Below are 27098 nucleotides of genomic sequence, written 5' to 3' on the forward strand. Positions count from 1 at the left end.
GCCTACTGGGGCCGGGGATCCTGGGACTCTCACCCTGATGCGAGCTCTTGAGGCAGGGAGGAGGCTCCTTTCCTGCAAGAGTACACGGAGAGAGGGGAAGAGGGCATCAAGGGATCCTGGGGATCACCTGGGGAGCTGTGAAGGGCAGGCCTGGATACCGGCTGTGGGGCAGCCCAGGGAGAGGAACGCCAGGAGGGGAAAGAATCATACCGTGGGGTGTGTCCTGGGAAGCAGACACCACTCGGGAAACAGGAGAGCACCAGAGGAGTGGCGGGAGAAGGGGAGGAGGGGAAATGAAAACTCAGAAAAACAATGATGTGGGAACCATCATAATTGTTCACTGTTGGGTGTGCAGTGAATCACTAGTATAATAATTTAGGGACTTTTGGATTCAGCCCGTGAGTGAGGCATTCACAGAGCCAGGGGGTGGAGCCATGACCCTGGGTTGGGGAGTGGGGTGGGACTGCTCAGGAACCCGGCAGGCAGCATGGAGGACTGATGGGGAAGAATGGCATTTTTTTTAGAGACATAGACGGAACAAACAGCTTAACTGCTCGGAGGGGTGGTTCTGGGTTCACCGGCCTCTGCTAACCTTTCCTTGTGGGTTTGCTAGCTGCTCTGTCTGGGCAGAGCAAAACCCCACAGGATCACGGAGAAAACAGACAAACCCATGCCCGGGGTGAAAACACAGGCTCTCTGATGCCCTTCAGCCTCGGTCCCACCGTTGACCGCATCCTCCATGAGGCCCTCTGTATCCCTCCCACCCTCAGCGAGCCTGTGGACCTCTGCCAGCCCCACTGTGCTCCTTTCGCCAGCAGCCCTTTTCTGTTCCAGGAGCTGCTCCAGGAGTTTGAGTCTGAAATGCAGAAGCGGGAGCACGAGTTCCGCCTGCGGGCCGATAGCATGAGCAGTGTTGTCCTGGCGCACGAACTCAAGGTAGCGGGCCCCTCGGACTGTAACTGTGTCCTCGGCATAAGTGGGAAGGCCCTGGCCAGTTAGGGTTCACACCAAGGCCTCCCTCTCTCTTTGTACGTGGGCTGGGGTCTTTACCATGCAGGTGACATGCTTGCCACCATGCCCGCTAGGGCTCTAGCCCAGAGTGATGGCCACTCTGCCCACCAGGAGGAGCACCGGTGCCACTAGTCTGGGTCTGGTTACTCTGACTTTGAGGAAGGGCCTCCCCCAGGAGAAACCGCCATCCCGCAAACTCTGTCCTTGGCCTGTGAAATCCCGTGACAGCTCAGGAGGGGCCTGTGAGGAGGTGTCACTCGCCCCCTATTTTCAGAAGGAGGCCTGTCTGCTGTTGGTGCTCCCAGCTGTGGTGCTGGCTGCCATCCACGAGGCATGGCTTCTCTAAAGCACTGACCTGGCCAGGGGACACGTGAGGAGCACACACACCTGGCCTTTAGCACCAAGACAGGGACCAGCTGGGAGAGGAGGGGGAGGTGTGTGTGGGACAAAGAAGCAGGGCTGACGTCTGGCCCAGTCCTGCCACCCTAGCTGGTCACACCTGGGCAGCATCCAGCCAGGTGGATGGATGCTTGCCCTAGTGATACCAAGGTGCCTCCTCCAGGCTGTCAGCCTCCCACAGGGCCACAGTCCAAGGGGCAGCACTGGGCCCTGCCTGACCCTTGAACAAGAGTCTCTCTGACTTCCCCCTGGAAGAATGCTGTCCCTGTCACCCAGGGCCAGCAGGACTTTGAGGCTGGGGCTGCCACAAGGTGATCCCCATGAGGCCTCTTTGGGGACTTCTGAGCACCAGGGAACAGAAGACAAGTGGGACATGTGAAGCTAACCTATGCCTCACAGTGGAGTGGGCACTCCTGTGGAAAAGAGCGGGGAAAGGTGGGCCAGGGCATGCCCCACTCCCACCTCTGCCATGAGATGGTTCTGGTCCCCTGAACACCTATCCCTGGAGGGCATCACAGCTTGTACACAGGTTATACACAAATTTGGGAGCAGCAGTACCATCACCCCTATGTTATAGTCAAGGAAGCCAAGGCCCCAGAGAAGCTATTTAAAAATTGAGCATGTGGCTGGGATTTGAGTGGGGTCACTCAGCAGGGACCCAGATTCTTACAACCTCCACCTCCTCTGTGATTCCAGGATCCAGATCATGGCCTGGTTGGGGTGCTGGAGTACAACTTGGATTCACCCGGGGGTCTGCTCTCGATGCTGTGAGAGCATGTGAGGAGATTCTCACTGTTTTGTTGCTTCTCAAATTCCAGTCTTTCTTCTCTCCCTGTTCTGATACGATGGTAACACTTAACTCAACACCTCTGTCTGTTCCACTTACATCCTCATTTTGAATTCTCTTTTCGAAGATTAAACTGCTGAACAAAGAGCTTGCGGCCCTGAGAGAGGCTGGGGCGAAGGCTGCGGAGTCCCTGCAGGGTGCCGAGGTGGCGAACGCGGAGCTGGAAGACAGGCTGCAGCGAAGAGACTGGGAGCTCCGAGACCTGGTGGCTGTGAAGGACGCCCGGTGCGGAGCCTCCCCACCTCCCCGTGGGTGGGCATGGCCAACGAGCTGTCTGGGCTCTAGCCCCGAGGCGTCTGCCTGTCCTGGGTTATTCCAGGTTGGCTTTGCAGTAGCCTCTTATGTGCTTTTTCCACTAACATTTGCTTCTTTTCAGGATAAAAGATTTAGAGGGTAAACTTCACTCTGTGCAGCTCACCAGGAAAAGAGAAGAGGAGACATTTCGGAGGAAGTGAGTGTTTTCTGGCTCCAGTGTCAGTGTGGGGTAACGTCCCCCGACCACCTTGGAAGCAAAGCCCCCTTCTGTGGGACGTCAGGAGGGTCAGGCCTGCTCTTCCAGGATCGCCCCTCACTTCTCAGTTCTAATGAGCGTATTTGTGTGTGTTTGGAGGAATATCAAAACCCTGAGAATTACAGGACACGTGTGGTGAAACGACTTGCTGAAAGCCATCCAGGTTGACACCTTAGTGCTAATATACTTGACCCGTTGACACAGTCACAGGAGCAGGGTGCACGCACATGTTCTGTGTCATCACACTGCATGGCCCTGCAGAGTCATGTGCAGCCCAGGTGGCATTATTTATTTGGCCAAGGTGACAAGGAACCTGTGTTCCCTGGCGTAGGCAGTGGTGTCTGTGCCCTGGAGTCTTGGTGTTTGCCTCTCAAAAATAACTAACCAATGATCACAGGATGATGCGTTCAGAGATAACTCCTTCCCTTCACTAGTTGTCATGATCAAACACTTTTTGTGATTTGGTGAAAAAGAAAGGTATATCTTACAAGAAACTTAACAAGTACAGCAGCTGTTATGTGTATATTTTTTTGCTATTAGAAGGTGGAAAATACTGAACAGTTTGCAAGATGAGTAAGATGAGAACTGATCATAATTGGAATGAAAAGTACATCACATGACTTGATTAAATAAGGCTTAACCATCTCATCAAACAACGCTGATGAAATCTGAAGAGAATGCTGTAGAATTATGTTTTTTAGGGCTTTTTACTTTTCACTGAAGCCAAATAGAATAAAAGCATAAAAAGTCATGTCAGCATGGTGTTGCCTGTTAGCAACACCTGTATTTTCGAGACAAATATCTGTTCCATTGACAGAGTTTCGATAGGTTTGACATCTCTCACCGAGACGGACGTGCAGCCTGCCTCCCAAGGCCCCCAGTTCTTGGAAGTCTCCAGTCCTGGGTTGAAAGCAGCTCAGCAGTTGGGGTAGCTGTGAAGGGAGGGCAGTTTGCACCTGCACTCTTCTTCCCTAGTCTGTGAGGGTTCTGCTGGTGATGCTTTGCTGAAGCACCTGTTCTGGGTTCTTTTTCCTAAAGCACAAATATCTGCTCAAGTCTCTTTTTCCCAAGGACTGTGAGCTTGGAAGGGAGGGGGGCCAGTCTGAAAATCTCTCAGTCAGTGGTTCCTCGTGAGGAATGAGGAGCAGAGGAAGTGGGCAGAAATGCCCTCTAAAAGGACACGTATGTAGCCCTAGCAGGACGAGGGAGGTTCTGGGCTAGGGGGTCCAGAATGGGGCTGTTGGGGACCTCCCTGTGTTTCAGGCATGAGGAGCTGGACCATCTGGCCAGGGAAAGGGACGCTGTGCTGATGGCAGCAAAGAGCGCCCACGTGGAGCAGCTGCAGGCAGCGGAGGCCAGGGCCCTGGAGCTGCAGGCGCGTTGTGAGAACCTCGAAGTACAGCTCCGCAGGGCCGAGTGGAAGCAGGTGGATGCCGCCAAGGAGAAGGATGCTGCCATTGACAAGTGAGCCCGGGCCAAGGGCCTGGCTGCCTAGTTACCTGTTTCAGATGAAGGGAAGTGGGCACCGGGTGTTGGGAGTCACCCCTGCAGCTCTCCCGTCACTTTCTTAACCATTCTCTTTCCTTTTGTTTCATTTGAAAGTGTGTGTGGACGTATGTATGAATGTGTGCATTTATTTATTTATGGTAAAATACACATAGCAGGAAATTTACCATCTTGGCCACTTTTAAATTCAGTGGCATTAAGCACATTCACGCTGTTGAGCAACCGTCACTCCGTTCGTCTTCAGAACCCTTTTCTTTGTGAAACTATAACTGTGCCTCTTCAGTAATGATTCCCCATCCCCCTCTCCCAGCCCCTGGCACCCACCACCCCACCTCCAGTCTCTGTGAATCTGAGTGCCCTCAGGGCCTCACACAAGTGGAATCCCTCTGTCTGCCCTTCTCTGACTGACTGATTCCACTCAGCGTGATGGCTTCAAGGTTCATCCACGTTGCTGCAGCAGGCATCAGAAATGCTCTTCCTCTTTAAGGCTGAGTAACATCACATTGCTTGCATACAGCTACCTTTTGTTTATCATTTCCTCCGTTGACGGCGATCTTGGGTGTTTCCGCCTTTTAGCAGCTGTGACTGTGGGTGAGCAGATTTCTGCTCAGGTCTCTTTTCAGTTCTTTTGGATGTGTACCCGGAAGTGGAGGTGCTAGGTGTGACTTTTTGAGGAACTGTGTTCCACAGTAATTGCACATTCTCCACAAGGGTTCCAGTTTCTCCATAAACTAGCTGCTTTTTATTGTTTTTTTTTAATTAAAAATTCTTTTTGGACTTCCCTGGTGGTACAGTGGATAAGAATCTGCCTGCCAATACAGGGGACTCGGGTCTGATATCTGGTCCAGGGAGATTTCACGTGCCAAGGAGCAACTAAGCCCCCATGCCACAACCGCTGAGCCCTCGCTCTAGAACCCTCGAACCACAATTACTGAGCCTGCCTGCTGCAACTGCTGAAGCCCGTGCACCTCGAGACCTCGCTCACAACAAGAGAAGCCACTGCAGCAAGAGGCCCGTGCACCACAACTGGAGAGCGGCCCCACCCTCCACAGCTGGGGGAAACCCAAGCACAGCGATGAAGACCCAGCACAACCAAAAACAGAATTAAAAAAAAATTTTTTTAACTATTTATTTTTTTGGCCATGCCATATGGCTTGCAGGATCTTAGTTCCCCAACCAGAGATTGAATGCAGGCCCTTGGCAGTGAAAACACAGAGTCCTAACCACCAGACTGCCGGGGAATTCCAAACTAACTTCTTTTCAAACCCAGTTTTCTTTTTGACATCTAAGCCAGGCCATACACAACCACTCTATCCCACTGTGCTTGGTGTCTCTGAAGGATCATTGTAACTGAAGCAGTAACTGAACTCAGCCTCTTGGCAGCCAGTAAGGAAGTGATCTTCAGAGAAGCTGTGTTTACGGAAGATGATTAAGACAAATAAGTCATTTGCAAATCCTGCTGTTTAGCAACTGGCTTTTCCCCTTTGTTTGGGAAATATTTCTGTCTCTCTTTCTTACAGAGAATTCTCTGCCAAGTTATATTTCTACTGAAGGGGAAAATAGCTCTTAAACTATAAAATACCAGGAAGTCAAAGCTTATTCAGGATAGCTTCTTTAGAGTCATGCGTTTTATTGTTTGATCTGTTAAACCTAAGAGGCAATAGCTGGAGGGGTGAGGTGGCTCAGTCTCAAGGGTGTGTGTCTCCCAGCCACTCCTTGTTTGGTTTGGACAGATTCTCCCAGGGTCCTTCTCACAGACAGTAACTCAGAGCCCAGGGTCCGGGTGCACAGGCCTTCCTGAGGGGAGGCCTCCTGCCTCTGCTCTCTCGGCGGGTCCACCGTCATGTTCCTTCCCGCTTCCCCACTGGACAGTCGAGAGGCCGTGACGAGCAGCATCAGTGGGTTCCCAGGAGAAGCCTTAGTGTCTGTATCAGCGTCTTTTCCTACCGAGACGTACTCTTTACAAGTCAGCGACAAAATGGCCCATATTATGATTTTGTGGTCTCTTTGGGCCTATTTGTGCTGGTTTTCTTGTGACCATTAGTTTGTGGATAGCAGGGTAGAGAAATGATGAGCTGAGACCGCATTGTGAGAACCTTGTGTGCATGTAACCATGCAGACATATAACCTATCAAAAGGAATATGATGGGGCCAGAGGGCACTTTAACCTCCTAATATTCACAGCCCAGACGCAAAAAAGAAGTAGATGAAATTAACTTCAATAACATGTTTTAACCCAGTATGTCCAAAATACCATCTCATTGTGTGCTTGTGTGCTCAAGTCACTTTAGTCGCATCCAACTCTTTGTGACACTATGGACTGTAGCCTGCTAGCTCCTGTTCATGGGATTCTCCAGTCAAGAATACTGGACTGGGTTGCCGTGCTCTGCGCCAGGGAATCTTCCAGACCCAGGGACTGAACCCGCATCTCCTGCATTGGTAGGCCAGTTCTTTACCACTGCTGCCACATGGGAAAGTAATTGGTTAATCAGCTATACCACAATACAAAATAAAAAGTTTAAGTTTGAGAAAAAAATAAGTAATCAATTAAAAAATATTAATGAAGATGGATGCCTAAACTTGCCTGAGCAAATTGTTATTGAGGTATTTTGCATTTTTTGATGCTAAATTTTAAAGTCAGATCTCAATTCAGACTGGCTGCATGCCTGGGAGCCCTGAATGGCCCTTGGCTCAGTGCTGGGCAGCGCTGGTCCAAATGCTGGGCAGAGGCCAGGACTCAATGAGGGCAAGTTCTCTGCTCTCCAGAACACAGGCCTGCTTGTGCTGTCTTGGTCTTGGCAAAGTGGAGCGAGAACCAGGATCCCATTCATGGCCACATACAAAGCCCCTGCTGTGTACAAATCATCTCGTGAGAATTAGAAATTAAGAAGAAATAAAAATATGGCTCTCAAGCTCCAGCAACTTCTCTTATAGTTGTGGAAGCCCAACACATATGGAATCATGAAGGATCAGGTCAGGGACTATAATGGGAAGCTCAGAACAGACATCCTGCTTGATGCGTGGGGCCCGGGCAGTCGACTTCCCAGGGCTGTCAGCTGCTTCCCTTTCCTTGGGCCTTGGAGAGAGTTGCCAGTGAGTAGGTAGAGGGGAAGGAGTGCTTTGGAATTCCAGGGCAGGCTAGGCATCTCATGTCCTTTTGTCTTTTAGTGACACACAGAACAAAGAAGAACCTCTCATTTCCCTCTGTCATGTCAGTCGAGGCTCCGGGGCTAAGTGCCTGCTGGGACACAGCCAGGGTGAAGCCCGGATCCCATGAGCACCCTGCCTGCCTATACATACTGCCCCATGTGGTCTTGGCTCTAGGTTGGCTCATGGGGTGGGGGGCAGCTTTGTTACAGGCTCTTGGGCCCCCTGATAGCTCAGTTGGTAAAGAATCCACCTGCAATGCTGGAGACTCCAGTTCGATTCCTGGGTTGGGAAGATCCCGTGGAAAAGCGATGGGCTACCCACTCCAGTTTTCTGGGCTGGAGAATTCCATGGACTGAATAGCACATGGGGTTGCAAAGAGTTGGACACGGCTGAGTGACTTTCACTTCACCTGGGCCCCCACATGCTACTTTTATCACCCCAACAACTACATGGGACCAGAGCGAAGTACCCCAGCGAAGGGGTACTGGGTGGACCTGGAGAGGAACAGCTGCAGCCCCTGTTCTGACACCAGCACTGTGTCTGAGCTGGACGTGTTCTCAAGTTTCCAATGTTTTGCAGCCCCCTGTATTACTAGGCTGAGCTGGTTTATTTTAGGTAAGAGGTCAGTATGAATCTGGACGTACTAGAAGTAATTTGTTTAAATCATACTAAGAAAAATGACTTTTTCCAATAGCTAAGAATAACACTGGAAATCTCACACTTGAAAGGTCTTAATCCTTTGAGAATGTGACACTTTTATTACATACTGTATCTAGGCAGTTTCAAAGAGGGTGCCTTTTCCTAAGTTAGTAATAGAGCTGAAGAATCCTAATGCTTTACCGAGCAGCATGGCTTCCCTCTGGGCTGTGGGGTTTTGTACATTTCCCCATACTCATTCTCCTTCTTCATTCCCACCTTGGTCTTTAAAGGGTTTTCCTAAATGAGCTTCACTGCAGTCCTTTATGAACAGAGAACTCTGCTACTCAGAGTGTTGATAATCCTGGCTTGACCAGGACTGAGGTTGTGGAACCCCCCCACACCAGCCTCTGCCCACTGCAGTGGGCTTTGCCTGTGAGCAGAAAGCCCTACCCAGCCACCACATGTCTGTGCCAGGCGTGTGAGGGCACTGGGATGCCCAAGAGAGTGGAGAGCACAGGGCTCCTCAGGCAGGGACTCATAGGCCTGGGGGTCACAGGGCCAGGGTAGGAAGAGCAGAGCAGAGCCATCTCGTTCCTGTGAGGTTGGCTGACCCTTTGCCAAGGGCATTTTAACCAGCACACCAGCCTCAATGTTGAGGCCTGTTTAAGCTGAAATGTTGAAAGAAGTTTCCCATTAGGGCAGCTGCTCCTTTCTCCTTTCTGTCTCTGCCACTGTTTGGATGGAGCTTTTCTAAGTCTCAAGGCAACTGCAGTCAGGACTTTGCTCTAAGACCTTGTAGACTGATGGCCATTTGCCTTCCCGTGGCTTGTCTACCTCTGTGCCGCAGTCCATGGCCCACCCTTGGGCCTGTGGCTCTGGGCAGTGGCCAGTGCGTGACCATAGTATTTACCCCACAGCATGCTGAATGCAGCTTAGGAGGGAAACAGGCCAGAGCTGCAAATAGGGTGACTACCCTGCAAGCTTTGCGTGGTTAATACCATAGCTACTCTAGTCAATATCTCTAGATGTTTTTCTCAAGTTTTGCTTCTTGGGAGATTTATCAGATTTGTCGAGATTCTACCAATGAATGTAGAACCTTATCTTACTATTCAGTTTGGAGATACGTGTTGAAAGTCTCTATGTGGAGGGACTGTGCTAGGCATGGCAAGGGGTGCCCAGGTGTGTCAGATGGTGCTGTCTCAGGATCTCTGGCTCCAAGAGACATGTCCTGGCCCCTACTTCCTCACACACTTGGTGTTGGCTTGGCGTGCTACAGGTGTTGTACCTGGGCTGGTGGGAGGGATGGGTAGATATTTCTTCTTGGGTAGGACTACTTCTTAATCTAGGCAGGGAAGTCTGTGCCCTGATGTGTGTAGAAGAGACCTTGATCTGCAGCATTTCCTCTGAGGACTGTGTGTGTGTGTGTGTGTGTGTGTATGTTGTAAAAGAGAGCTTGGGTGAGAACCACACCCACATTCACGTCGCTTCCCTTCTTGGTTTAGACTTCGGGAAGATGCATCAGCTCTCAAGTCTAGCTGGGATGCCCAGATTGCTCAGCTATCTAAGGAGATGATCTCCAAAGACCTTCAGGTTCAGTCACTGCAGGAAGAGGAGATGAAGCTGAAGGCACAGCTGACCAGATGCCAGCAGGATATTGGAAGGTGTGTGTGATGGAGGAAGGGGGCGAAGATGGGGGCGGCAGGGCGGGTGGTCAGAGGCGGTCTTTCCCACAGAGCACAGTTCCCAGTCTGCACCAGGGCTGTAAAAGGGTGTGTGCTATTTCGTCCCGTGTCAGGAATCATCTCTGAGTTCTGATTTGTTCTAATGTCTTGGTGTCTTTTCCTATCAGCCAGAATAAAGACTTGAGTAAAGGTAGTATTCTCTCTCCTAAGGAATCATTGAACTATAATAAATGTACCCATTTTAACTGTACAGTTGATGAATCTTGACAAATATACACTTAAGTATGTGGTACAACCACCAGTGCCATCATCATGTAAAACCCTTCCATCGCCCAAAGTCCCCTCCCTCCCTGGCACCCTGTGGACTGCTCTCTGCCACTGTGGGCTTCTCCTGTTCTGGAATTTCATCTGCGTAGAATCCTACAGTTTATACTCTTTTGTGTCTGGTTTCTTTGGATATTTATTTGAATTTTCAGATTTTCTATTTTGTGCACGTGTCACTTGGTAATTTGTGTCTTTCAGTGAGTTTGTTCATTTCATCTAATTGTTGACTTTACTGACATGAAATTGTTTATAGTATTTCTTTACTGTCTCTCTATATGTGTAAAGTCTGTAACAAGGTCCTCTCCCCTTCTTGATACTGATGATACGTATTTTCTCTTTTCTTCTCATCAGTCTAGCTAGAGATTTATCCATTTTACAGATCTTTCCAAACAGCCAGCATTTGGTTTCTTTGACTTTTTTCAATGGTTTTTCTGTTTTCAATTTCAATATCTATTCTTATCCTTATTATTGTCTGTCTTCTGTTTTCTTTGCTTTAATCTAATGTTCTTTTGCTAGCTTCTGAGACTTTCCCCACAAGGCCTCATCTGCTGGAAAGACTGGTGAGGGTTTTTTTGCAGGGGGTTGGTATTTTTATTTATTTATTTGGCTACACCGGTTCCTAGATGCAGCGTGCAGGATCTTCAGTTGCGGCACGTGGGATCTAGTTCCCTGAGCAGGGATCAAACCCAGGCACCCTGCCTTGGGAGCACGGAGTCTTAGCCACATGAACCATTAAGGAAGTCCCAAGGCTGGTGAAGTTTTTATTTCACACATTTTACTTTTCATTAATCTCCTCACTGTGTGTGTGGTTGCTTTTAATCTCTGAACATATTTACAGGAGCTGCTTTACGTATTTTCCTGCCACCTCTGTTGAGAGTCTGTTTCTGTGGCACAGAGGCCAGTATCCTGCTTCCTTGTACATGTCACAGCTGTCCATGGCTGTCAGATATGTGGCCACTGTGTCAGCAGGCCTCTAGGTTGGTCATCTTCCTTTCACAGGCCCCTGCTGCTCAGCTGTAGGTAGTTGGTTAATTATAGTCCCGCTGAGCAGCTCAGAGAAGGCAATGGCACCCCACTCCAGTACTCTTGCCTGGAAAACCCCATGGATGGAGGAGCCTGGTAGGCTGCAGTCCATGGGTTCACTAAGAGTTGGACACGACTGAAGTGACTTAGCAGCAGCAGCAGCAGCAGCGGCAGAGCAGCTTGATTGTTTAAGGGTTGCTTTAAATCTTTGTTATAGTGGCTCTAGGGTCTCTTTGTGATTCAGTGGTAGAGAATCCACCTGCCAATGCAGGAGACATGGAGATCTGGTCCCTCCAGTCAGATCCTTGGACGAGGAAATGGCAGCCCACTCCAGGATTCTTGCCTGGAGAATACCATAATCCCATGGACAGAGGAGCCTGGCAGGCTGCTGTCCACGGGGCCACAACGAGTCAGGCATGACTGAGCACCACATGCACATAAGATCTCTCCAGAGGGCCAGTCTAGCCCTGTTGCCACATGCACCCCAGGGTCTCCACTGGGCGCCCTGGACATCCTCCGATGATTCCTGAGGACACTGTGCTGACTGGCAGAGCCTACCAGTTCCTCCTACTTGCATGGTTCTTTCCTTCTTCCATTCTGATCTCTCCCAACCCCCAGTAGATGGACACTGAGTTATGTTTGACCTTTCAGCTTATTGTTGACCCTCCAGCTCTGTGTGCTCTGCTAGGAACCCTCCGGCACTTCTCTAGTGCGGCTGTTTTCTTGTTTGTCTGAGTTTGCTGGCTTTCTTCCTGTCTCTTACTGAGTTTGACCTCATCTCCTATGGTGCTGAGTTTCTCAGGACTGGGGGGCCTGGCCGCCTGCTCCCCTCTGAACCTGGGCCTGTGTGAAGGTGTCGGCTGAGCCCGTGACCATGGCTGGCCAGGGGGCCCAGGAGGGACGCCTCCCATCTCAGCTACATCACAGCCTGAAGGAACCTCAGGACAATGTTAGTGTTGGCACTTTTTACCCCCACAGGTACAAACAGCAGCTGTCTCTAGCGGTAGAGAGGGAGCGGAGCCTGGAGCGTGACAAGGTGCAGCTAGAGCTGGACTGGCAGCGCCGCTGCGAAGGCGTCGAGCGGGAGCAGTACCAGCAGGCCGAGGACTTGATTCAGGGCCTGACCACGGCCAGAGACCAGGTCTGCACTCCCCTGGGCTGTCTGACTTCTTTCTGCAGAAGGAAGGGCTGGGAGTGTCCGCTGCAGCATGGAGCCGGCTTGGGCCCTCACCAAGTTATCCTTTGCACTTGAAAGCACTTGGCCTCACTGAGCAGTTTGGTTTATAACAGCAGGACTCGCAGTGATGAGTCCCTGCCCGCAGCCTTTCTCTAATGGCCAGGCAGCTGCCTGTGGGGCTGGATGCATAGGTGGCCCCAGCATTTGCTGTGCTCCTCTGGCTCCGAGGCCACATATTTCCTGGGGTTCCTCACCCTCGTGTCTGCTCTCTGCTTCCCAGCAGGGTAGGGAGCTGGTCTGGACCTTGAAAGTGGCACTGCTCCCTTCTGATCCTCCCAAGATGAACTGAGCCTGTGTTTTCCCCAGGTTGTTGCCAAGCTCCAGGAGACGGAGCGGCGACTGTGTGACCGAGAGGTGGTGCTGAAGGCTGTGACCCGAGAGAGAGACCAGGCCCTGCAGGCTCTGCGGACACGTGGGCTGCTTCCTGAGGAGGAGGCTCAGGTGAGGGGCCGCCCTCCTCCTGAGTCTCCCTTGCAGCTCTTCCTCCCTGGCCCCTTGGAGATATCTGTTCCCCCGGCCAGAGGGAAAACACGTCAAATAGAATCAGCACTGTTGAGGTAGATGTTTTCAGCCATGTTTCTTTTAAGATGACTGTTCACACAAGGTGAGACCAAGGCTCAACCAGCTAATGGGAATCTGCACTCAGTCTTCTTTGTGTCTTTAGTATCTGAAATATCACAAAACCTCAAATTCAGATATTGTACCATGGCAGACGGTAACACAGAGAACCAAAAGGTTAGGGCTTTATCCCAAAACACACTTCTTCACATGTGGTGACTGAGCCATTCGATATGTGATGATGGCCGTTCCTCTCAAAAGGCACAGACTCCCGTGCTGCTGTGTGCCAGCCAGAGCCTGACACTGACTACGGGACGACCCCAGGTTGAATGGTGGCCCCGAAAGACGTATTCTTGTCCCGGTGCCTCAGGATGCAACCTTCCTTGGAAATAGGGTCTTTATGGATGTGATTAGTTAAGATGGATGATTAATTAAGGTCACATGAGCACATCCCAGCAGGACATACTAGGCCTGATGCCCTAGGGGTCAAGCTCCAGAAGGTGTGTCTGTTAACAGACCTCTGGGAAGATTCACATTCAGCCAGTGGTCAGGCTTGGGAGCACTGGTGTTCCCAGGAGGAGAGGAGGGGCCAACCCAGTCTCCAGGGTCACCTATGGTCCTGGGGACTCATCGCTGGTGGTTTTTGCATGGGTGCCTTCTCTAGGGCATAGAGAGAAAACAAATGCCTCTTTTTTGTTGTTTTTATTAATGAGCCTCCCTACGCAAATTTTTCTTTTTGTATTTTACTGCCAGGCTGGCAATTACAAGAAGACATTTGTCTCCAAGCACCAGCTCAGCTGGTCAGGGAGGCCTGTCAGTGGCTTGTTGCCTTGTTAAGTGAACAGGAACCTTAGAAGTGGCCGGGGGGTCAGAAACAAGTGCTGTGTGCAGAGTTGGGGGGTGTGCACCTCTGTTCTGTACAGGGAGCCCTGGAGGCAAGATGAGGGGGCGTGGCAGAGCAGCACCTCAGACACCAGTGAAGGTGAGCTGGCCTGGTGGTCTTAACACAGAGATGTGGCTTCCTTACCAAGCAGGGACCCAGGGTGGTGGAGGATGCTGTGCAAGTTTCGGTTGACCCAGAGGAATGAAGTCTTGAATCCTCCAGATAATAGCAAAACACCTGTGTTCCCCCTTCAGGGCCTTGATACTGTGACCAGGTTAAAGATGTGACCACCTGGTAAAGCAGCAGATGTCGGCTGGCAGGCGGCAGTTGGTGCTGAGTTCTATAGAGGTGGGCCCTTGGCAAACTAAGTAGGGGCAGCAGGGGATCTGTCACGCTCTGAAGCCGAGACAGAGGCTGTTCAGGGAGGAAGACGTGGTGCTTCCTGGGACGCGCTGAGCCCACCACAGATTGCACTGCACAGACAGGCAGCCTCTTGGCTGTGGCCACAGCTTCCTCTTTGCTTGGCACTAGTTTCGATGATGGCGCCTCGGCAGGGCCTGAGTGATCACCCCACAGAGACCAAGGCAGCACCGCCAGGCAGGCTGCTAGGGCAAACGCAGCCACAGCCACAGGGACAGAAGATTCACCTTGGGAGTGGGCTACACTGCAACTTTGAGGTGGATCCTGTTGTTCAGGACAAGGAAGCTAAGGCCCTAAGAGGGGTGGTCCCTTCCCCACAGAGGGAGAATGTAAGCAGTGCTGGCCAGGTGCACAGCCCTGACCACTCTGCTGTCTGCCTGAGCGGGAGCAGCCTAAGGCTCTGCTGCAGAGAAGGTGGCAAATGGCCCAGTGGGCAGAGAGGGAGGTTGGATGTTTGCAGGAGGAGCAGTGGGGCCAGAGCGGTGGCTGGAAGGAGGCAGGCAGGTGCATAGCGGAGCCAGAGGTGGCTTGAAAAGCTGGGTACTAGCGGTAACAGAAGAAATAGTTTCATTTTGGAAACAAAAGTAATATATACCACTGCAGAAATTTTACAGTTTTAGTTCACTGTAGTGCTCTCTGGAATAAAGCTGGCCCAACGTTCACCCCAGCTCAACTCCATGGCCGGACCTCTCGGCATGGTATCCTAGTGGGAAGTCTTCTAGGTTTCACTGGTTCTTTTGAGAAGTTGGTAGTTTCTTTTATTTGTCCTTCTGCAGGAAGATAATGTGCCTTTTTTCCTCTGGTGGTTTTTAAGAGATTTCCTTCATCACTGTTTTTAAGTAGTTTGACCATGATGTGCTCTTTGGTGTGACTTTCTTTGTGTTTATCTTGCTTTGGGTTTGTTGAACTTCTTGGATCTGTGGACTTAGGTTTTCATCAAATTTGAAATTTTTTTGCCAACACGTTCTGAATCCTTTTCCATCCCCTCATTGATTGGGTTAGTGTATGTCTGCTTCACAGTGTTCTGTAGTCACTAGGGCTCTGCTGTTACTTGTTCTTTTGCCTTTCACCCTGTTCTTGAGTTTGGATACTTTCTGCTGCTCTGTGTTTGTGCTGACTTAACCTTTCCTCCTGTAGTATCTTATCTGCTCTTAATCCCATCCTATCCAGTGAACTTTTCCTTCAGACAATGTATTTTTCATCTCTGTAGATGCTATTTTGTTCTTTTTGATATCTTCTATTTGTTTTTTCATATTTTTCTTTAAATCCTGGAGTATATTTATGCGAACTGCTTTAAAGTCCTTGACTGTCACTCAGCATGATGTTTTCATGTTCCATCCATGTGGTAGTGTGTATAAGAACGGCATTCCTTTTATGGCTATATAGTATTTCATGGTGTTAACTTTTGTTTATCCATCATCTGTTGGTGGACATTTCCATTTTGGCTACTATGATTAATGCTCCAAACATGTCTGCAGGTTTCTGTGTGGATCTGTGTTTGCACTTCTCTCAGGTCTGTACCCAAGAGTGGACTTGCTGGGTCACGTAATAGCTCTGTGTTTACTTTGTTGAGGAACACAGATTGTTTTCCACAGCAGCTGCACTATGTTATACTTACATTACAAACCACCGAGTACTTTTACCTTTTTCAGTGTACAAGGGCTCCATTTTCTCCACATCCTCACCAACACTTGTTATTGTCCATCTCTTGATATTTATTTATTTTATGTGGCTGCACTTGGTCTTAGTTGCACCATGTGGGATCTAGTTCCCTGACCAGGGATCGCACCCAGGCCCGCTCCATCAGGAGCACAGTCTTAGCCACCAGACCCCCAGGGAAGTCTCTCTCTCTCTCTTTTTTTTTTTTTTAAATAACTGCCCCTCTAACGGGTGAATGATGGGTTTTTGACTAAAAAGGAAGAGTCCCCAAACCTCTCAATAAAACTTATCTTTGAAAAACAGTGGTCTTGTCTTTATGAAACATAAAAGAAAAAGCATTTTCATAGTTCTGTCAACATTACCCACTTCCAGGACAGATGAGGAGCCGCAGGGACAGGGGGCCTGGAGGGTGCTGACAGACACCGACACAGCCGGCCTCAGATGCACAAGGGAATCGCTGGTTCTTGGCTCTAACCATTTTCTTTTCCTTTTATTTTTCTGTATTTTACAGAGGCCTCTAAGCTATCAAGGAGAAGAAATCAATAAAAGTTTTCCATCTAGTGAGATCCAGCAGCTAAAAGAGCAGAACACAAGTTTGCGAAATGTTATTGCACAAATGAGGAAAGAAATGGAAGCTCTAAGTGACCAAATTCTTCCTTCTGCCCGGTTAGGAGGGGAGACCTCACAAACAAACCAGCCTGACCCAAAGGCAGCAGCAGATTCTGCGGTTCCTGGTGAGCAAGGGAAAGAGGGAAGATGAGGAGTCTTCTCTACTGGGTCTGTAAATAGGCTTCACTTGGAGTCTTAAAAATGAGCATCCCCATTATAGATTATGTCAAAGTATGACAGCTGCTTTCCCTCCAAGAGAAAGGATCTTAAGTCATATTTTTTATGTACAATAAAAACTTTGTATTGGTTCGTGGAGGGAAAAAGGGAAGGATACACATGTGGCACATCTAAAAACCAGAGACAGACTTGGACCAAGGGCTAGTTGGCACTGCACTCTCCTGGAGTAGGCAGTGGGCCTGGGGGACCAGGCCTTTCCTCCGGGGAGCGTCCCGAGCCACAAAGGTGGCCCCGCCTCCTACTGTTCAGGGCAGGGACTCAGGATGGTGAGTGGAGGGGCAGCACCTTTGACAGCTGCGCTCAAGATGGGATTGTCAAGTCTGCATCAAGGATCACAAGACTGAGGGCTCCTGATCGTGGGGCCCACTCGGAGAGCATGGCAAGCTGGTCTCTGGAGGGGAGACACACAGACAGTGTGGGACAGTCTTGAGGGTTGGACAGGGGAGGGCGCGGGCGGTAGATAAAGGGTGAGTGTAAACGCCTCTGCCTGTGTGTTTACTGTGTTTTTTGGAAGGTTACGTTCTGGCCCTTGAAGCAGAAATGCACAATCTAAAGCATAAATTTAAAACACTGGAGGAACAGCTAGATGTGTTAGATCCTTCGAAGACATCCTTGTCCTGTGCTTGCGCTCAACCCAGTGTCCTGGCCTCCACAGATACCACCGGTGAGAGTCCTCGTCTCGTGTGGTGTGCTCTGTCTAATGACTTCCCAGTAACGCAGCCCAAGGAGATGTTACAAAGGTGCCACCCCAGGAGCCCCACCTCCTCCTGCCGAGCCAGCCACTTTCCTGACTCCTCACCCTATGGCTGAATTTTCATATAAGTGGAATTACAAATGTGTATTCTTGTCTGACTTCTTTTGAGCAGCAGTATGTTTTGGTTGATGGTCAGACTAGACTGTTCACATCATTTCCTCCCCCATTAGCAGCTTTTGAACTGTGGTGTTGGAGAAGACTCTTGAGAGTCCCTTGGACTGCAAGGAGATCCAACCAGTCCATCCTAAAGGAGATCAGTCCTGGGTGTTCATTGGAAGGACTGATGCTGAAGCTGAAACTCCAGTACTTCAGCCACCTCATGCGAAGAGTTGACTCCTTGGAAAAGACCCTGATGCTGGGAGGGATTGGGGGCAGGAAGAGAAGGGGACAACAGAGGATGAGACGGCTGGATGGCATCACTGACTCGATGGACGTGAGTTTGAGTGAACTTGGGAGTTGGTGATGGACAGGGAGGCCTGGCGTGCTGAGGTTCATGGGGTCGCAAAGAGTCAGACACGACTGAGCGACTGAAAACTGAACTAGCGGCTGAGAGAGCCATTGCTCTGGTTACTGCCAACACTGCACAGTGAGCCATCTCCTGTGCAGTACGTCCTTGTATCTTACTTACTTTATACATAATGGTTTGTACTTCTAAATTCTCTACCATTATGTCACCCCTCCCCGCTTCCCTTTCCCCACATTAAGCGTTAGTTTATTCTCTGTGTCTGTGAGTCTATTTCTTTTTTGTTATATTCACTACTTGTATTTTTTAGATTTCACACATAGACATTATATACTGTGTTTATCTTTCTCTGACTTATTTCACTTAGCATAATGCCCTTCTGGTTCATCCATGTTGTTGCAAATGGCCACATTTCATTCTGTGATCAAGGAGTCAAGAATATGCAATGGGGAAAAGAAAGTCTCTTCAATAAGTGGTGCTGGGAAGACTGGACAGCTAGCTTCATGTAAAATAGCAAAATTAGAACATTCTCTAACACCACATATAAAAATAAACTCAAAATGGATTAAAGACCAGAAATGTGAGGCCACAAATCATAAAACTCCTAGAAGAAAACTTATAGGCAGAACCCTCTGCATAAACCTTAGCAGTATTTTTTTGGATCCATTTCCTAAGGCAACAGAAATTCATAGTGTTTAAGACAAACTTATTCATCAGTCTGTTCCTCTATGGTTGATCCAGCTTTACAGGCTTGTTCTGGTCTCCACTTCCATTTCTCTTAACTTCCTTTTCCAACGAGAAGCCTGACTCCTTGTCCTCCGTACGTTACTTCTTCCATCCAGTTCTTGGGTGTGAGCACCCTCCCTTGCACGGACAGAGGCCTTTTCCCACATAGAGGTCCCACTCTTTGACCCAGGCCCACCCTGGCTCTGACAGCCAAGCCAGGCTGCCCTCCATCCTGATTCCCTCTCCAGCTGGGTTGCAGCTCTCAGGCAGATCAGCCCCCTCAGGGTAACTTCCAGCTGCCCATCTGATGATTTATGGGCTCGATTGTTCAGGAAGGAGAGGAAAAGGCAGGCAGGACACTGTGCCTACACAGCTGGTCATCTTGTCCCAGGTAGTGGAAGTCTTACTTTTGGCTTTTCCAGTGCTGATATCTTTTACTTTTTTTTCCTTGTGTTATTTCCCCTGACTGAACTCTTTATTATGATGTTGATCATAGCTGACTTTCTTCCCGATCCCGGAGAAGAATTTTCAACACTTTACTTTTAAGTTTAATTGTTACTTTTTTGTATCAGATTAAGGAAATTTCTTCCTATTCCTATTGTAATACAAATCTGTGTTTTTTGTCATGATTCTGCCTCCACTGGGTCACTTGAACATTTTTTAGTGTTCTATTCTAATCTGGTTTTTCAGTCGGTCTCTTTAGGTACTTTTTCTAGTGTTTTCCCCAAGAATTACAGTATACTTACTTATCACGGTCAACTAATGTCAGCACTTTGCAATTTCAAGTGGAATGTGGGGATCTTAGCACCAGTCAGGCCTCAACACCCCATTTCTTTTTGCAAATACCACCTCTCTGTACATCAAGAACCACATCAGACAGGATTCTCATTTTTGCTTTTAACTGCCAAACATAATTTTAAAAACTCAGGAGTAGAGGAATGGTCCATTCTTTGCTTGAATCCTTATCCTTCCTGTGACTCTTTCTTGATTCTAGGTTCCTTCTGTCTGAAGCACTTGTTTCAGCAGATCCTTTTCAGCAAGGCTGCTGGTGACAGACTCACAAAGTTTTCCTACATCCGAGACGTCTTTGTTTCACCTTCATCCCTGAAGAGTATACTCACTGGTATAAAATTATGAGTTTAAAGTTCTTTGCTTTCAGCATTAAACCATTTTCTTCTGGGGAGAAATCACATGATTGTTTCTGATGAGAAGTCTATTGCCTTTCAATCATTTCTCTCTGCCTGCTTTCAAAGTTTGTCTTTAGTTTCAGAAATCTGATTATGATGGTCTGGGCATAGATTTCTTTGGCTTATCCTTTTGGCATTGAAACTGAACCAAATTTGAGAAGTTTCCAACCATTACTTCTTCAAGTATTTTTTTAGCTCCACACTGTCCTTCCTTTTTGGACTCCAATGCAAGAGTATTAGAACTTTTGTTTTTCTCCCCTGGGTCACTGAGGCTCTGTCTGTCTGTTTCCAATCTGTTTTCTCTATTGTTCAGATTGGAAATTTTCTGTTTTTTTCTTCAAGTTCACCAATTCGTTCTTCTGTTGAGCCCATCCAGTGAGATTTTTATTATGGTTTCGGTTCTAAAATTTATATTAAAAAAAATTTTTTTTTCATACCTTTGCTGAAACTTCCAGTATTCCATTTGTTTTGAGACTGTATTATATTGCCTGTTGGAATTGCTTTAATCTGTCTTCTTGATAGGTCTTTTATCATCCAAGGTACAATTTTTCTTGTTGTTGGTATAACGAGTGATTTTGGATTCTGTCATGGATGTTTTGAGTATTGTGTCATCCTCTATTACACACTGTTTTGTGTTTGCTCAGCATCTGCTGCTGCTACTGCTGCTAAGTTGCTTCAGTCGTGTCCGACTCTGTGCGACCCCGTAGACGGCAGCCCACAAGGCTCCCCCGTCCCTGGGATTCTCCAGGCAAGAACACTGGAGTGGGTTGCCATTGCCTTCTCCAGTGCATCTAATACTGGCTTATTCTGTCCTTTCTTCTACCTTGTTTGCTTTTTTCCTCATTTTTGAAATGGACATTCAGCCCATTTATCTTTCATCCTTCTTTTCTAAAAACAATCTTCTGTGGCTATAAATACTTTTGAAAGGACAGCTTTAGATGCACTCCTTACGTTCTGATAAGCCATGCTTTTATGGTAATTCGGCTCAAAGTAATTTCTAATAGCCACTGTGGTTTCTTCTTTGACCTGTGGATTGTGTGGACATTCTCGTTATTCCTGGCCAAATGACTAGGAGTCAACACAGGCCAGCCTCTAACAGACACTAGCTGGTAAAGCTGGATTTTTCTTCTGCAAAGACTCCTCCTTTCTTGGCATAAAGGTTGTTCTTCACGTGCATCTCGTCTCAGTCCTTGTGGGCACCCAGCTGCACCCACTTAGCCTTAGACTGTCTTCAGCGTCCCAGTGGACCAGCAGTGACAAGTAGCCATCCTCGGAGGAGGGCAGAGAACACACCCACGCACCTCTGCCCTGGACGCCACAGATGTCCTTCTCCCCAAGGGAACAGTGGGCAATTGGAAGCGCCCCCAGGACGGTAGGAATGTTATTCTGACAAAATCGCTCTTTCTGCAGGAGGAGCTGTGCCAGTCGATAGAGCGTCCATGGGACTGGCACTCAGAAGGCTTGGAGACAGAGCGCATCTCCTGAGCTTCCTGGTGGCACGACTGAGACAGAAGGTATGGCCACCCTCTGATGCTCGACTGCGTAGGTCTCCCAACTGAAGGCACTGCTGGGGTGGCAGTGAACTCCAGGAATCTGCTGTGGCCTCTTTGTGCCTCCCGTGCCCTGTGAGGACGGGGTTATTACTGGGAACAGCTGGCTCACCTGTCATGTGTCCCTGGGAGGCACACAGTGAGGACGGGGTAGACGACAGAGGGGAGTCCAGGGCGGGGGGACAGTGCTGGCCGTTGACACCCACCCAGGGTGTGCTGGGCGAGTCCAGGGACCCACGTCAAGCCCAGGCACCGAGCTGCGGCAAGAGCGTGTGCTCGTCACCACTGTCTGTGACTCCAGATGCTTCACCCGGTGCCGGCCCTTGCAGTCCCCTCGGCCCGGCCTTCTGGGGGACAGGTTGTAACCAGGCGCTGGGCTGACCCACTCGTCCCTGTGGAGGTGGGACAACTGGACAACTCCATCGCGGCGCCACCCTGGCACCTGGGGCTGGTGACCCAGCCTGTGCTTTATTGCTGTCATCTCGTGATAACTCTTTTGATACCTCTTTTATTTAGTGTTTTTTTAAATTCTGGTAAAATATACATGACAAAATTTGGCATTTTTGTGTGTACAATTCAGTAACATTAAGTATATTCACAGTATTGTGTACCCATCACCAGGGTCTATTCCGAATAGGACATTTTTATCATTTGAACAGAAACTCTGTCCCCATTGAACACTAACTCCCTGTTTCCTGCCCCCAGCCCCTGGTAAACTCTACTCTTCTGGTCTCTGTGAAGCCGGCTCCTCTGGGAGCCTCCTATGAGTGACATCACTCAGTATTTGTTCTTCTGTGACTGGCTGCTTTCACTCAGCATAATGTCCTCAGGGTTCATCCGTATTGTAGCAGGGGTCGGAACTTCCTCTTAAGAACCCCACATTCAGTGTACCCGCTCATCTGCCGGACACTTGGGTCGCTTCTGCCATTTGGCTGCTGTCAGTGTGGTGGACTCCTGTCTGTCCAAGCGCGTGGTTCAGTTCTTCCAGGTAGACGTAAAGGAGTGGAATCCCTGGTCTCAGGGTAATTCTACATTTAACTTTTGGAGAACCACTAAACATTTCCACAGTGGCTGAGCACTTTCCACTCCCAGAAGGTGCACGAGGGCCCCCGTGTCTCACGTCCTCACCAGCAGCAACTGCTTTCTGTCTTTTTGACTCTAGCCGTCCTAGCAGGTTTGAGGTGGATCTCACTGTGGCCCATTTGCATTTTCTTGATAAAAGAAATGGGGTGGCAAAGAGTCGGACATGACCGAACAACTGAACTGAACTGATAAAAAATGACGTTGAGTATGTTTTCGTGTGCTTATCAGCCATTTGTATGTCTTTTTTGAAGACATGTCCATGAGTATCCTCTGCCCATTTTTAATTGGGCTGTCTGTCGTCTCATTGTTGAATTATCAGAGTTCTTTGTATTTTCTGGGTTCAAGTCTCTGGTCAGATACGTGATTTGCAGACTTTTCCTGCCATTCCCTGCCTTATCTTTCCGTGGTCTTGATGATGTCCCTGGGAGCACAGCTCTTACTGCTGGTGTTGGCGGTGTCACACCTCCGTGTTGCCTTGTGGTATTTCTTTCCCATGGGGCCATTTTCCCGTGTCCTTTCAAGTCCATAAGTATGTAGGTTAGACCATCCTACAGACTCTGCATCTTCTGTGGAACAGAACTCCTAGCTAGTGACAGACATTGCTCAGAGTTTTCTGTCTTCTGTGGGGAGCAGGCAGTGCCTGGAAATCAGATGCCTCATCTTGACTGAAGAGCAGTTGTGCTGTTGCAGTGGGGATGAACTTGACTGCTTTTCTCTTTCTGGGGTTGCAGACCTGTGTCACATATGAGGGCAGGGGTCCTTCAGATCTGTGCCCTTTCCCAGTTCTGCCCCACCATGAGGATTTCACACACCCCACAAGCTACAAACAGGAAATAAATATGTAAATAAGAACTTTTAATTTTGTCTTGGTAATCACAGATTATTTGATTATCCTGAGGGAAAAAGTCTACCCTAAAAGGTGTTTTCTATTTGTTTTTACTTAACAATGTTTGTTTATCAGATGATCACCTTTTTTGGTGTATGTGACAAAGAATAAAATATTCATTACAAACTCGTTATAGAAATCCCTGAAACAGGAAAGTGTTAGTCACTCAGTCACGTCCGACTCTTTGTGATCCCATGAACTGTGACCTGCCAGGCTCCTCTTTCCATGGAATTCTCCAGACAAAAATACTGGAGTGGGTTACTGTTCCCTTTTCCAGGGGATCTTCCTGACTCAGGGATTAAACCCAGGTCTCCTGCATTAAGGCAGACTCTTTACCAGCTGAGCCACCAGGTGGAAGCCTGGTGGAAGCCTCCGGAATAGGAAGATGGTATCTTATCTTCCTGAGAGTAAAATGGGAAAGTTGACGGTGTAGAGAAGTGTGTCTTTCTTTTTGCCTGTCTTTCCCTCTTTATGCCGGGAGAGCAGACATCCAGAGAGGCAGCTGAAGGACAGGGTGGCCCCAGAGCTCTGGCCTGGACTCTGCTCATGTACCTCCCAGCCACCCCGCAGCTAACCCAGGCTGCTCATGCAGAAGTGCAGTGGCTTGGTTGTGGGGGTGCTGTCTTATGGAGGTTGGAATTAAGCCAGAGAGGGGAGGCTGACTGGCATGTGTCCTTCTGATCTTTCTGGACTTTCTGCCACCTAGTACCTCCCTTCTCTTGCTTCCCAGTCCTCCCTGCTGATCTGTTCCAGACCCCCTCCCAGAGCCTGCCTCCTTCCTAACATTGCCTCTAAAATGGCCTCCCAGGTGCTGCAGGAAGTCCTGGACGTGGACACCATCCAGCGAGAGCTTCCCCACGAGCTGGACCAGGTGCACCTGGAGGCTCTGCAGCTGCAGAAGCAGGTGGCCGAGCTGGAGAAGCATCTCGGGTCAGCTCGGAAGGAAAGTGGGGGCACTGCCAGCAGGCAGCAACCAAAGGCCTCAGATACTGCAGCTGTTGGAGGAGAGGTGGGTGCCCTCTGGTGCTCTGCATCCTGTGCCGGGACTTGTCTGGGGTGCAGTCTTGGCCAGTGGGGAGCCTCCCCTCCCTCCCTCTTCTTCCCTGGCTGGGCTGGCTTTGTCTGGGCTGTTCTCTGCAGACGCCGTAAAGGGCTGCCACCCCACCCTTGTCGTGCAGGTCGCTGAGATCCCTCATTTAAAACTATAGGGAGCCTGCACACATGAAGGGGGCCATTCCATGTCCTCTAGAACAGGAGGCCTTGACCATGTGCTTCAAGGGCCTGGGAAGCCCTGAAATGGATGTAACAAGGTGACTTTTCCTTCCAGAGGACCCCCAGGGGTGGACCCTGTGGGTCTCATGAGCTTCTCAGTGTGTGAGATCCTGCCTGGAGCACTGGCCACCAGGCCACCTAGTGTCCTGGTCCTGGTCAGGCCCTTGGCACCCAGTCCCCTCAAGTTCCATGGTTGGGTTTAGGCCAAGGTCCCAGGCCAGGGCATGAGTGCTACCGCAGCACGTTTTCCGTACGTACGTACCAGACAGGCTACTTTCCCGCTTCCTGAATGCCGTTATAGAAATGCTGCAAAGAATGGCTTTTGTCACAGGACATCATGTGACACACCTCCTGAGACCTGTCAGTTACCTGCAACCACAGATGGTGACCTGCAGTTACCTGTAATTATGTGTAATTACCTGTAATTGCTGCGGTGACCTGCAGTTACCTGTGTTACCTATGTTTGCAGATGGTGATAGTGATAAGCTGAAGGTTTTAGGGACAATAAGATGACGTCTGGAAGGTGCTGAGAGTCCTTGGGCAGAAACAGCATTGACTGTATTCCCTACCGACCTCACTCCCTGCTGAGTGGCTCTCATCCCACAGACCAAGCTATGAGAGTGACTTAGGGACACAGGAGGGACCCGACTCCAGGACCCACTATCGGGGGCTGTGAAGGGCCTCGAAGGGAGAATACGCAGCCCAGGACGCTGTCTGGCCCAGTGAACACGAGGGGGGCCACTGTGCCTTGGCAGAGGCAAACATGTGAGGAGTGTCTTTAGGGGCTGGTGAGGGGGAGGCTGAGGGAGTCTGAGCTGTGGGGACACTGGAAGTGTAAAGTGAACCCTCTGTGCCATCGGTAGGTGGATGCTGTCCCCAGGAGCCTCAGACATCTCCACAGTCCTGTATCTCAGGAGTCAAGTCCAGAAGCTCCAGGCCCGGCTGGGCAGCAGTTGCCAGCGGTGATGTGTCTGCTCTCCTGCCATGGCCACAGTTGCTCCGGGTGCTGCCAGGGGCTTGCTGCAGCCCCAGTGGCCCTCATAGCTCCCTTGTTAGCAGCCCTCACATAACTCACTAACCCCACCTGTTTTGAGTGAAAGAGGAAGAAACTCTGCAAAAGAGTGGAAATTAAAGTTGAGGTACTTATCCCTTGGCAGACAGCCTGGGATCTGAAGCAACTTGAGGCCCACGGCTGTTCTCCCAGGGTGGGTGTTGAGTGAGCTCTCTGGGTCTTGTAGTTTCTGCACAGCTATCAGGGTCCCACCTCCTTCCAGGTCTAGGTGTCCCATGACCTTGGTGAGGTCACTCCTAGGGTGAAAAATTGGAGGCATAGGAAACCCTTGGCCCAGACCAGGCCCACCCAATCCAGGCTCCACTTGTTGTGTGTTGGGTGCCCAGAGAAGAGGTTGTGGGCATCAGGCTTCCCAGACTGGGGGAAACGGTGGTGGAGAGGGCTGAGGTACCTCTGGGGCACAAATTGGGGTTGGAGTCACCAGGTTAAACTCGTGAGTTACTTTGAAGAGAGGGGTGTTCACACATCCTGGCTCCATCCACTGGGAGCCAAGGAACAGTGGCTCCCCAGGGTGGGTGAGCACATAGCCAGTACCTAGATCGCATTCCTGAACTTGATGCTCTGCAGAGAAGAACCAGGGTAAGAGGCCGATTCCACCGCCACAGAGACATGACAAGGAGGCAGGAGCCAGCATAAAGGGCTCCCACTGACCAGATCCAGACTAGTCACTCATGAAGTCACTGTTATAATTTGTCTACCAAAATTTGCATTCATGCTGATGCACATAAGCTGACAAGGAAAGGAAGGAGAGAGGGAAACTCTTTCTTACTTAGAACATCAGCCAAGGATGTGAAAGGAATGATACCATGGGAATGTCGTCAATGGATGCTGAAATTCTGGACAAGCTGTTTATAAGGAATCTCCCTACAAGTTCTTCAGTAACTTTCCAGTGCAGCAGCCTGTGGACACCACTTCCAAGGGATCAGCTAGCTTCCTTTGCCAACATTGGGACAGAGGGACATCGTGAGCCAATGGACAGGAGAGGGATAGCCTCACTCCTGACTCCCAAGTATGAGATTTTGGACAGATCCTGAGCGAGGGACACTAAACATGCAGCCTGTCCTGTTGAGAGCATTCTGAGGACTGAGGCGCCTGGGACATGGAAGACGTGTGAGATCGTGGACCCCAGGCAGGAGAAATAGGCCATAAAAGATGTCCTCTGGGCAGCTGATGGAGGTGCCTGTGGACTGTGCGTTAGGTCATAATGCCATGGCCCTGTGAAACTTCTGCCGTGTTCCTGTAGAGGAGGACCAAGCCTAGAGAAAGGATGGCCTAGCCGCTCCCCTACCCCCTCAACCTTTGCACCCCTAGAGGCTGTGCAGCTTTCAAGATGGGTTGGGTCAGCCATCTGGGCAGCTTTCTTAACTGATTACTAAGAGAATGTCCCTATTTTTAGAAAGTACAAACTGA

At 49.6% G+C, this 27098-nt stretch overlaps 1 protein-coding gene across 8 annotated transcripts in view; it reads left to right on the top strand.

Moving 5' to 3' along the window:
* The window catches only part of CCDC57 (coiled-coil domain containing 57), a 110583-nt gene that overhangs the window by 27380 nt on the left and 56105 nt on the right, over positions 1-27098 (top strand). For all 8 annotated transcript variants that reach the window (XM_019981126.2, XM_019981128.2, XM_019981129.2 and 5 more), the window contains 11 exons: positions 835-936; positions 2325-2482; positions 2634-2708; positions 4032-4232; positions 9566-9724; positions 12071-12233; positions 12636-12770; positions 16361-16583; positions 17210-17359; positions 21236-21339; positions 24153-24353. In XM_019981126.2, the coding sequence (XP_019836685.2) occupies positions 835-936; positions 2325-2482; positions 2634-2708; positions 4032-4232; positions 9566-9724; positions 12071-12233; positions 12636-12770; positions 16361-16583; positions 17210-17359; positions 21236-21339; positions 24153-24353 (1671 nt within the window). The remainder of the gene's footprint in view (positions 1-834; positions 937-2324; positions 2483-2633; positions 2709-4031; positions 4233-9565; positions 9725-12070; positions 12234-12635; positions 12771-16360; positions 16584-17209; positions 17360-21235; positions 21340-24152; positions 24354-27098) is intronic.

This window comes from Bos indicus, chromosome 19 (genome assembly GCF_029378745.1).
Source record: "Bos indicus isolate NIAB-ARS_2022 breed Sahiwal x Tharparkar chromosome 19, NIAB-ARS_B.indTharparkar_mat_pri_1.0, whole genome shotgun sequence".
NCBI classification, from domain to species: Eukaryota; Metazoa; Chordata; class Mammalia; order Artiodactyla; family Bovidae; genus Bos; species Bos indicus.